This window comes from Elgaria multicarinata, chromosome 21, assembly GCF_023053635.1.
Source record: "Elgaria multicarinata webbii isolate HBS135686 ecotype San Diego chromosome 21, rElgMul1.1.pri, whole genome shotgun sequence".
NCBI classification, from domain to species: Eukaryota; Metazoa; Chordata; class Lepidosauria; order Squamata; family Anguidae; genus Elgaria; species Elgaria multicarinata.
The window spans coordinates 11,820,070-11,832,068 of record NC_086191.1 but is presented as its reverse complement, the minus strand read 5'-3'; the positions used below and the strand labels follow the sequence as shown (position 1 = coordinate 11,832,068).

Sequence of the window (11,999 nt, the reverse complement as noted above, 5' to 3'; positions counted from 1 at the left end):
AGGACCAGAAATATCATCCAGGTGTGCACACACACACACACACACACACACACCAGCCGCCACCTTCCCCAAAGTCCAGAGTATTTGCTCGGTCAATCATTGCAAGCCAGTCCGCCTCTCTGAAACGTCCCGGGGTGCGTCGCATGGTGACATCATTCCAAAGTGTCACTTTTGTGTCACAGATCAAGAATCGAACATCCTCCCCCCCCCCCCAAATGGACTTGGGCTTCTTTTTCTCCTCAAACGGTGACCTTTTCCGTTTCGGGCTTGGCGGAGTCGAGGAAGGCCTGGGTTTGCTGCTGCTGCTGCTTTGCGACTTTCCAGCCCTGCGATCTGAGCAAGAAGACACAACGGCCGTGAAACACAGCCCCCTTTCTTTGTACAAAATCTGCCTGTGTTTGGCCAACCCAAGTTTTCATCTCGTACAGCGCTTTCTGGGTCGAACGGGAGAGGGGCGTTTCATAGAATAGTAGAGTTGGAAGGGGCCTATAAGGCCATCGAGTCCAACCCCAGGTCTGCCCTGTTTACAGTCTAATTTCTACAACCAACAGCCTCTCCCCATGCCGGCTGCAGGCTTTTGAGGGCGCTTGGACCAGATATCCTCCACGGGACCCATCCCTCAGTGAATCTACTTCAGCACCATTGTCACCAGCTCCTCTTCCTCCTCATTGGTGCTGCTTGCTTGCTTGGCAGGCAGTGAACCAATGAGCAAGCAGTCTGTGGCATCTCCTCCACCTCCTCCTCCTCCATATCAAAACAGAGGCTGTTCATGACCTAATCCCCACTGCTTTTTGCTCACCTTTTCTCCACCTGCTCTACCGTTTCTGGCAGCGGAACGTTCAGGGTTTCCGGCAGGAAGGCGGCAGCTAGCCCAGACACAATGGGGGCGGATCCATAGATCACGTGGGGCAGGAAAGGAATGTAGTCGCTGGACATCTTCACCACCGGGGCCACCATGGCCCCCAGGCGGGCCATGGTGTTACAAAGGCCCATGCCGGTTTGCCTGTGATCCAAGAAACCCAGAAGAAGAAGATGTATATTATTATTATTATTATTATTATTATTATTATTATTATTATTATTATTGTTATTATTATTTAGAGCCTTGTGTGGTGCAAAGTGGTAAAGCAGCAGTTTCTGCAGCTGAAACTCTCCCCACGGCCTGAGTTCGATCCCAGCGGAAGCTGGTTCTCAGGCAACTGGCTCGGGTCGACTCAGCCTTCCATCCTCCCGAGGTCGGTAAAATGAGTACCCAGTTACCTGGGGGAAAGGGAATAATGGCCGGGGAAGGCAACGGCAAACCACCCCGCTATAAGGCCTGCCAAGAAAACATCAGCGAAAGCCTCAGGTTGTCAGTTTTTCACACTTAGTGCAGGCACCACCACCGCTTTTTTGGGGGATAATAATTTTATTTATTCAGTATATACATATAAACAAATGTTCATAAATAAATACATGTTCATTATACAGTAACCTTTTTTTACCACCCAAAGTTATGAACATAATTACTTTTTATTTCAGGTTCAATCTTTTATCCCCTTCCCTCCCTATTCCCTCCACCCCACCCCACAGGCCTGGTGCATTTCTCATAAATTGTCACATTTCTTTTTCTGGGATGTTATATCACTTCTGTTAATCTCTTCCTTTATTATCTTTATAGTTATTTTCTAACTTTACTCCTTTTCAGGAGTCCCAGAACGTCCTATAGGCTTCTGCCGGAGTTGTTCTGTTCATTTCTTCCTTCATCTATACTATATATTTTTGCCAATCTCTCTTAAAGTTATCTTTTTGTTTTATTCCTCTTTGTAATTGTAATTTCTGTGTCAATTTTTCACTAATTGCTATTTCCCAAATTTCCCTTTTCCATATAGCTACTGTCAGCATCTTTGCTGTTTTCCAGTTTTTGTTGTTGTTTATTCGTTCAGTCATTTCCGACTCTTTGTGACTTCATGGACCAGCCCACGCCAGAGCTTTCTGTCGGCTGTCGCCACCCCTAGCTCCCCCAAGGTCAAGTCCGTCACCTCCAGAATATCATCCATCCATCTTGCCCTTGGTCGGCCCCTCTTCCTTTTGCCTTCCACTTCCCCTAGCATCAGCCTCTTCTCCAGGGTATCCTGTCTTCTCATTATGTGGCCAAAGTACTTCAGTTTTGCCTTTAATACCATTCCCTCAAGTGAGCAGTCTGGCTTGATTTCCTGGAGTATGGACTGCTTTGATCTTCTTGCAGTCCAAGGCACTCTCAGAATTTCCCTCCAACACCCCAGTTCAAAAGCATCTATCTTCCTTCGCTCAGCTTTCCTTATGGTCCAGCTCTCACAGCCATAGGTTACTACGGGGAATACCATTGCTTTAACTATGCGGACCTTTGTTGTCAGTGTGGTGTCTCTGCTCTTAACTATTTTGTCAAGATTTGTCATTGCTCTCCTCCCAAGAAGTAAACGTCTTCTGATTTCCTGGCTGCAGTCAGCGTCTGCAGTAATCTTTGCGCCCAGAAATACAAAGTCTGTCACTGCCTCCACGTTTTCTCCCTCTATTTGCCAGTTATCAATCAAGCTGGTTGCCATAATCTTAGTTTTTTTGAGGTTTAACTGCAACCCAGCTTTTGCACTTTCTTCTTTCACCTTACTTGCTATTAATTGCCTTGCAGCTGTCAGCATCTATCCAATTAATGGAAACTGTTAATTGGCAGGTCCCCTTTGAGCCTGCCCCCAAACTCCTCTTTCTAAGCTCCCTCAAGGATGCATCACATACACACACACACACCGTTTCCGCTCTCTTACCGGAGCACCGTCGGGTAAAGTTCTCCGGTGTATAAATAGATGCAGTTGAACGAGGCGCCCAAGCATCCCTTCCCGAAGACGGCCAGGGCCGTGCGCACGGTTTGCATTTCTGGGGCGAGAGAAATGGACGCCGTGAAAGAGAGAGAGACGCACACACACTTCCCACCCTCACCCAGGAAGGTCATGCTGTGTGATATCCCAGAATTCCCCACTGTCCCATTTCATAGAGGCAGGTCTCGTCTTCTGCTCTGTCGTAGACAGAAGCACTCTGTGAAGCTGGGAGTGTCAGCGTCTAGGAAGCATCATTATAAACCGGATCAGGGCCGGCGTTGAGGGTTTTAATGGTTGGGCGCCTTCCAAGGGCCTACACCTGAGCAGGGGCCCACAGATAAGAGCCCCCTGGAGTTGCTACTCCTCCTCTTCCCCATGGCAGCCGGCTTTGTCCACCTGCTTCTCACACTGGATCAGATGATGGTGGTGGTGCTGGTTAGGAGGAGGAGGAGATGAGGCCAATGCCCACTTCCTCCCTGACTCTTTGCCTGCCAAACAAGCAAGTGGTATCCATGAAGACCTGAACACCTGGACGAGTACTGCTGCCAGTCAGTGTCGACAATACTGGGCTAGGCGGACACCTTCTTGCCTCTCTAACCTCTTGGGTCTTATTCTGGATCTGGGATTCCTGGTCTGGAGGTATATAACCTTGCTGAAGCGAAGCAGATCTGGGTCTGGTCAGGGGCTGGATGGGAGTGCCTTGGGAAATCCTCTGTGGTCCTTTCCCCAGTGTCCCCACTGGGCTAGTTGAGGCCACTAGAGAAAGGGTGTGTTTTCTACACACTGGTTAGCAGCCCAGCGTCTTTGTACTGGGCTTGAATCAATCTACCCTCTTTCCCAGGGAGCTGTCTGTGGTCCTGAAGATGCCCACCAGTAGGGTAGGTATATCCCGAGGCTGGGAGAGGATCCACTCATTCAGTCTCCAAGAGCAGCTTAGCTGACCTGGTGCACTCCAGGTCCCTTGGGCTACAACTCCCGGGGCTGCTGGGATTTGTAGTCCAACAAACTGGAGGACACAATGTTGGGAAAGTCTACGGAACACAATCCAGCCGTCCCCTGTTTCATTCCACCTACGATCTCGTCCCGGTTGGTTTGACACGTTTGCTCAATGAATTGCTTGTACCATTCATGCCTCTAGGCTAGACAGAGCAACAAGAAGGGCCAGTGTGGCATAGTGGTTAGAGTGCTCGACTGGGACTCAGGAGACCTGGGTTCTATTCCCCATTTGGCTATAGAAGCTCACCTGGGCCAGTCACCGACTCTCAGCCTAACCTACCTCACAGGGTTGTTGTGAGGTTCATATGGAGAGGAGTACGAGGAGGACCATGAAAGTCGCCATGGGACGCTTTGCAAGGGGGAGAGAAAGGGGATATAAATGTAATAATAAAATAAATACATAAACCAAGAAGACCCTCTCACCTTGTGGAATGAAAATGTTGGTCAAGATGGTCATCCCGGCCAAGATGAGCGTGGTGGCTTGAGTGAACCGGCGGCCGATGTATGAGATGGTGAGCACCGAGATGAACTTGGCCGGGAAGTCAACGGCGCCAAAAATCAGCTGGATCAAGTAGATGTTGTTGCCAAAGTTCTGCAAGTCCATGACCAGCCCATAATAAGCAAAGCTGGTGGAGAACCTGAGTATGGAAGATATACTATCATCATGTGTCACATAGACAACGGTAGGAGATGAACCAACTAAAGGGATTTTGATTAAACCATAGGAAGCACATCCAGCAATGTATTGGAGCCGGGAAGCACCAATGAATGAAAATTTGTTTCTATCCATTTGGGGCTTAACCAAGATCAGCGATTTTTTTTCTCCTGCTTGGGATACCACATTAACATTGCAAGACTAGGAAGATTGTGGTACTGTGATTTACTGTTCTTATGGATAGACACAGAAAGGGAGACAGATTTGAATGTACAAATAGGACAACAGAGCTGGGAGGGACTTTGGAAACAAAGAGTGTTGATAAGTATGTCAGTGAGAATAAAAGAGAATTATTTCAAAATTATATGGAGGTGGTACCTAACCTCGATTAGATTGAATAAGATAAATAATCAGCATTCAGCAAACTGTTGGAGAGGTTGTGGGGGAAAAGGAACGTATTTACATATGTGGTGGGAATGCAAATATGTACAAAGATTGTGGAAGATGGTGTTTTTGGAGATTGAAGAAATATTGGGAATGAAGATAGAACAAACACCAAAAGTTGCATTACTGTCACTATTTGAAGATTTAAAATGTGGAAAAGAAATTAAAGAATTGATATCGAGTTTGCTGACTGCAGCACGATTGATGGTAGCTAGGAACTGGAAGATTCAAGGGGAATATTCTATTGAAGAATGGTATAAAGAAGTATGGGATATAGCCATTAATGATGAATTGACTTGTAATATTAAGTGGAGAAGAGGTATAGCTAAAACAAATGATTTTGAAGGAATTTGGAAACAGTTCCTAATATTTGTGTTTTCTAAGGGAAGTGGGAAACCGCCAACAGAAGAAAGTATGAGATTTTGGAATCAGGAATGGGGGGTGCACTTATATGTTAAGATTGATTATGTTATGATATGATACTTTGTAATCAACATTTATTCAACATGTATGTAGTATGTTGTTGTTGTTGTTTTTATTGTAATGATGTATGTTTAAGTAATGTGGAAAAGCAATAAAAATTATATATAAAAAAAAGACACAGAAAGCTGACTATTTTGATGGATGTAATGGAGTAACTTGGAAGGTTTGTGGCTGGCTAGCTGCCTGCCTGCCTGAACAGGAGCACACTGCACTACAAGATCATCATCATTATCACCATTTTTGCAGATCCCACCTATCTCTCTTTATCCGCACTTGCAGATAGTGATTGGATTTCATATGGGAGGTTAAATGGACTATATTTCACGAAAGCTAATAACATGATAGATTTAGGGTGCCAATAGTCAGGAATTCCTATCACTGTGTGAGTTTTTAAAAAAAAAATCAGGAAAACGGTTAATTGGCTTCTTTTGGAACTGCAAACCGCCCTGATTTTGAGAAAAACTGTGCATGTTGAATTGAGGTGATGGAAAAGTGGGTCACGGGAAGGAGACGAGAAAATGTGGCACGTGTTTAGAATTCCACCCCAGAAAGCCCAAAAAATATTTTAACATGTTTTCATTTATGTCTTCATCACCATGGGGACTAGAGTCTCTCCCCGTGGTTTAGAACTCTGGTTGTGGATGAGACACCGCCAGAAACTTCGGCCCGTGGGCAAAACCCTTGAAATGTGTAACCCAGCAACCCACGGATGCCTCTGGATTCTTCGGCCACGACTCACCACACGAAGGAAACACAGCAAGAAATCCGTCGCATGTTGGGTGTCCGCACCAGGTCAAGAATGGAGTAGGTTGATTTCATCGATGCCAATTCTTCCTTCATTTTGGATCTCAAGAACTGGGGAGGGAGAAGGAGGAAATTCTTTGAGGAGAAGATGAGAGTTTATTCTTGGTTGTTCAGGTATTAAAGGTGGAAGACCTGACAGCATAAACCAGGTCCTTCATATATATGGGACTGTATTACACATATTTCGCCATAACAATGAGGACTAGCGGCTTTTGCTGTGATTTAGAACAGTGAGGGTGTGACTGAGGACCTCGTTGGCTAGGTATGACGGGAGTTGCCAGTTGGGGAAAGGCTCCTTCAGAGAAAGACTAAGAAGCAAGGGAAAAGGGGAAAGGAACCTCTCGTGCAAGCACTTGAGTCATTGCTGACTCCTAGAGGGACGCCTGCTTTCGCTGACGTTTTCTTGGCAGACTCTGTAGTGGGGTGGTTTGCCATTGCCTTCCCCAGTCGCAGTTACCTTTCCCCCAGCTAACTGGGTACTCCTTTTACCGACCTCGGAAGGATGGAAGGCTGAGTTGACCTCAGCCGGCTGCCTGAGAACCAGCTTCCGCTGGGATTGAACTCAGGCCATGGGGGGAGTTTCGGCTGCAGTAACTGCCGCTTTACCACTCTGCGACACCGCAGAGTCTTTCAGAGAAAGGCTAAGAAGCAAACAAATAAATTAAACTAATATTTGGGGTCCTGCCAATTTCACCTCCGTGTCCAGCTCGGCGGCGGCCTCATGTTTCCCGTTCATCTTGGCCACCCTCTTGAGTTCCTTCACAGCCCGGTCCAGCTTCCCGGCCGTCACTAGCCAACGGGCAGATTCCACAAACCACCTGCGGGCACAAAAAGGGCATTTGGGAAGACAGCAACATTTCAAACGGAGCACGGGGAATTCCAAGACTGTATTTTGAACCATGCAATGAAAATGTGAGGCCTATTGCCCCTCTTGGGAAGGTGAGAAAGGAGGAAAGGAAAGGAAAGGAACCTCTCGTGCAAGCACTGAGTCATTACTGACTCTTGGAGGGACGCCAGCTTTCGCTGACATTTTCTTGGCAGGCCTTATTGAGGGGTGGTTTGCCGTTGCCTTCCCCGGCCGTGATTACCTTTCCCCCAGCTAACTGGGGGCCAGGTCCAACATCTCTAGGAACGGGCGCAGCTGGCGCACTTGTTAGCCATTTCGAGCACCGTGCTTTGGCAGAAAGAGGGTACATCAAAAGATGAATGGATGGTTGGATTAAGGGTTTTACCAGGAGTAGATAAAGAAGATGAAGTAAGGCAAGGAGACAGCCAGCTGAAGCCAGCGCCAGTCCGGGATGAGGTAAGCCATGCCTGCGAGGAGCATCTGCCCAGTGGTGTAGGCACAACCATTCAAGGTCCCCAAGATGGCGCGTGTCCTCGTAGGCGTCCATTCCACACCTGTTGGGAGGCCAAGAGAGAAGCATAAGCTGTGTAGACAGAGAAATATTCTCTCAGCCCGGGGCCAGGCAACTTTTGGGGCTGTGGGAGAGGTCCTTCTCTGTGGTGGCCCCCCAATTATGGAATGATCTCCCAAACAAGGCCCGTCTGGTGCCAACATTGCTATCTTTTCAGCGCCAGGTCAAGACCTTTCTCTTTTCCCAGGCGTTTAGCAATATGTGATGAGCTTTTAGGTTCGTCTGACAGCTTGTAGTTGTTTACAGTTATTTCTAGATGTATGTTTTTGTGTATACTGCATATTTTTACATTTTTACATTTTATATATCATTTTTAATTGTTTTAATCCTATGTAAACCATTCAGAGAGCTTCTGCTATGAGACGGTATAGAAATGTAAATAATAATAACGATAATAATAATTTGGCCATTTTAGAAACTGTCTTGGGCACCACCACAAAATGGCTGCCATGGGAGGCATGACAAAGGACAAGTAAGCTGGTGAATAGACTGCAGAGGCAGTGCCTGAGCCCCAACACGCTAAACAACTCCTTCAAAGACACTATTTCCAGCACCAACAAGAATCTATTTCACAGCAAGCACAACTGCAGTAAGAAATTGTGATTCATTTGTTTTTTAAGTGGGAGGAGTACGGCTCCTTAGTGGATGCCAGGAAATAGGTCCAGGGATTAGGGATATCCATCACTGGGAAATTTGGCTTGGGCAGGGCTCACCGGATTTTCACAGTGCCCCTGACTCGGTTTGTGAGCCGGGCCATGGGTACGTTTCCAAGATCCAGGCACTTTTTCGGTTGCGTAATAAATTCACGGGAAAAGAAATTTGCGCAAATTGGAGCCGCAATTTGTACAAAATAACGCAAGTTGGAGCACGCAAATTGGAGAACGCAATCTGAAAAACCACGAGCTGGCCTGACTCGATGCAGATTGAGCCGGGCCAGCTGGAGGGGAAAGCGAACTGAAGTTTGGGGTGGATGGGTTAAGCTGATGAAAGCTCAGCAGGCTTCAACCCCTGAATGGATTCCTCTGGCATCCCTATCAGGGCAGCCTTGGGGGCCTATGGGCAGCATATTGGGTACCCATGCCCTACCCACGCCGTCGTAGCATATTTTAGAATGAGGAAGTTGAATCTCAGTCCAAGAGCCGAGTTCAAATTCAGCGCGGCTCCCAGGGGCTGCATTCCGGCAGTGGGTGGGGCTGAATGTAAAAGAGGGGAGCCAAAATGCCACCCCTGCTGTATGAAAGAGGTTCAACATCTCTTGTTTAGTCCAGCTGCTGTCCCTTGAGCAGGCTGGGTTGCAACGGGGGCACTCACACACCCCGGCACTCACACAGAGAGACGCAATTGAGCACGATGCCCGAGAAGGCCATGCCCGTCAGGAAGCGGAGGGCGCAGTAGACACTGAAGCTGGAGGAGAAGGCCGTGACGGTGCCGCCGATGGCCAGCTGCAGGTAGCACCAGATGAGGATCAGCCGACGGCCGAACCTGGGGCAGAGAAAGGGAGTCCTACGTGAACCTCAGATTGCCACCTGGGTCTAGAAGACGCTAAGCACAACGCACTTCCTTGTGCAATGGGAATGATGGTTACTGTATGAAAACGGGTGGCTCACGAGCACTTTGCACGTGCTCCAAAACCCCAGCACTTCGCACATGCTCCAAAAAACGTCTCTTCATTCAGTGCCAGCTCCCTGGGCAAGTCACCCTCCATGAGCCCCTCAGTGAGTCTACCCTGTCACTCCCATCGTCCCCAGCTGCTCTTCCTCCTCCTCCTCTTCCTCCTCATGGCCTCCACTTGCTTGCTTGACATCTAAGGTCCTCCTCCGGGTGCCTACTCTGAGGGAAGCTCGGAGAGTGGCAACCAGGGAGAGGGCCTTTTCAGTGGTGGCCCCTCAATTATGGAATAACCTCCCTGACGAGGCTCGCCTGGCGCCCACGTTGTTATCTTTTTTGGCGCCAGGTCAAGACTTTTCTCTTCTCCCAGGCATTTTTAACAGCATGTGCTAAGGTTTTTTTTACTGACCCCAGAGTGGTTGTTTATAAATGGATATTGTCTGTTTTTGTTTGCATTTTATGCTTTTTACAGTTTTAAATTTTGTAGGTTTCTTTTCAGGTTTGCTGTTTTTAACTTTTGTAAACCGCCCAGAGAGCTTTGGCTATGGGGCGGTATATAAATGTAAATAATAATAATAATAGTAATAATAATAATAATAATAATAATAATAATAATAATAATAATAGACAGGTAGGGAGCCACCGGGACAAAGGTACCTCCTGCCACCATGGTTATGACAGTGAAGAAGTGGAGCAGGTCCGGGGGCTCACGTCATGCCTCTCCCTGATGTTGGCCTTCGCTTCGTTGTATAGGCCGAGCCCCAGCGTGGCACATGGCCTCCCGCACTCTCTGGCTTAGATTCAGACCCGCCGATTGTCAGATCCCTCACCTGTCTGAGAGGCCTCCGAACACGATACCTCCCAGGAGCACACCGGCCATGTAGACAGATTGGGCCATCGGCTTCAGAGTCCGCGCGGAACAAACCAGGTCCCACTGTAGCGGAAACGGGAGGAGAGAAAACCAAAGCCATGAAGGAAAAGGCTCGGGGGCTTTGCCGTTATTTCCCGCGTGGCGATACCGTAGTAAGGGGGATCTTGTCCTTAAAGCTTCTCCTGGGTTTCCCAGTGGGGCATCTGGATGGCCAACAGGGGGTTAAAACCCAACGTAAATCCCATTCGTTTCAACGAGTCTACTCTAAGTAGGACTTACGTTGTATTTTACGCAGGGAGCTGAACTAGATGGACCACTGGTCTGATCCAACAGGGCTCTTCTAAATTAGGAATGGAGCCTCCACGTTTGGAGCACTCTACCTCTAAATACCAGTTGCTCGGAATTATTGCCTCCGTGTCTTGCTTGTGAGCTTCTTAGAGGCGCTTGGTTAGGTATTGCGGGAAGCAGAATGTTGAACTAAAGACTTCCCCAAACTGTTGCCCTCCTATGGACTACATCTCCCGACAGCCCTGGCCAATTCTCAGAGACGATGGGAATTGTTGATGATGGGAGTTGCTAATACAGTCAGATCAGCTGGGTTCTTGCTCACGCGGCGATTAGAAAGAATCCAGACACCTGTTCAAAGGCCTCAAGGAAAATTGATTACCGGTCTTCCATCGGAAAGTTAGTCAGAAGAAGATAAATTATATGACATCTCAACTCAGAGTTAAAATTACAAGAGCACATATGTCAGAGTTTCAGGGATTCCTGCTTTGCATGGACACAATCTGGTTTGAAGTGAGGTTTTCAGAAATTGGCCCTGTAGTATTTTATTTTATGATTTATTATTCCATTTCTTTCCTGCCGATTTCCCTCTTGCAAGGAACCCAGGATGGCTTACATAACCCTCCTCCTCTCCATGTTACTCTCACAACAGCCCTGTGAAGTAGATCAGGCCGAGAGTCGGTGATCGGCCCAGAGGACACGTATGCACGAAAATGCATTACTGGCAAACACGACATCCAAAATGCATTACATTAATGGAAAGTGCTCACAAAATGTGTCTACATCAAGCAAAGTAGTGTACTAAAATGCATATATTAAGAACAACCTGGGAGCATAGGTTGTTTGTTGTGGGTGGGGGGAAGGATGCCAAACGGATGTGGAAATACGACAGAATGAAGTTAAAACTGGGGGGAAATGAGAAACTAAATAGGATAGGTTTCTCCATCCCTACTCAGGAGGCCCTGGACACAAGGAAAGTTCGATCTTACCTCTGTGACAATAGTGTCCCTGAAGACACTCCTGTCGTACACCCATCCATCGCTGCACGGTTCCGTTTCCATCTTCGCCGCGGTGGCGTTGACACCCGTCCCGTTCAAGATGGTGGCATTCAAAAGCCACCATTGGTAGTGTACGAAGCGGTGACATGGCTGAGGCCGCCCCTTCTCGTCCAGGGGTACGGAGACCTTGAGCAGATCCTCCTCCGCCAGGCTTCGGTTCCCGGGAGTGACGTCGTGGCGGAACGCGCAGTAGTGATCCGGCGTGGCCGCCGTGAAGTTCTGCAGCACCATATGGGAGGCCATCATGAAAACAGGGATGGCCAGTAATGTCACGTAGATGAACTGGAAACGCTGCATGCTGCCGACATGTTCGAGGACCTCGCCAAAGCTCATGGCACCGCGTTGGGAGGTTCAGCGCTGTATAAGCGCAGTTGGAAAAGGCCAGAAAGCGTGATAGGTGGGACAATTCTGCTGCCTGGCCGCTTTCAGGCCAAGACCTATCAGCGGCCACTAACAACAACAACCGGACGTTTGGAAACAGTAATGGGAGAAGGCATCTGTTTGCTACTAAGAGATCCCTGCAAGGTTGCGCTAAAACCAGATCCG

The 11,999-nt window shown here is 48.0% G+C and overlaps 1 protein-coding gene across 2 annotated transcripts; it reads right to left on the bottom strand.

Annotated features, from left to right (window-relative positions):
* Positions 1-795: 795 nt before the first annotated feature.
* Positions 796-11,786, bottom strand: LOC134412417 (solute carrier family 22 member 6-A-like). Of its 2 annotated transcripts, XM_063146338.1 has the most exons (10): positions 11,625-11,786; positions 11,385-11,543; positions 10,070-10,173; positions 8,959-9,113; positions 7,446-7,614; positions 6,908-7,031; positions 6,149-6,264; positions 4,251-4,465; positions 2,781-2,889; positions 796-1,003 (listed from the first exon to the last, which is right to left on the bottom strand). In XM_063146338.1, the coding sequence occupies exons 1-10, from the start codon at positions 11,784-11,786 to the stop codon at positions 796-798; spliced, it is 1,521 nt and encodes a 506-aa protein (XP_063002408.1). The 2 variants fall into 2 exon arrangements, with proteins under 2 accessions (XP_063002408.1, XP_063002407.1); XM_063146337.1 differs by having other exon boundaries at positions 11,385-11,786.
* Between the last annotated feature and the right edge of the window lie 213 nt (positions 11,787-11,999).

Excerpts from the sequence above, each read along its gene's own strand:
- LOC134412417 (XM_063146337.1), bottom strand. The coding sequence starts at position 11,786 with ATGAGCTTTGGCGAGGTCCTCGAACATGTCGGCAGCATGCAGCGTTTC. Across the intron at positions 10,174-11,384 it reads GGGACACTATTGTCACAGAG|TGGGACCTGGTTTGTTCCGC; the intron begins GTAAGATCGAAC and ends TTTCCGCTACAG. Across the intron at positions 6,265-6,907 it reads CCGCCGAGCTGGACACGGAG|TTCTTGAGATCCAAAATGAA; the intron begins GTGAAATTGGCA and ends CTCCCTCCCCAG.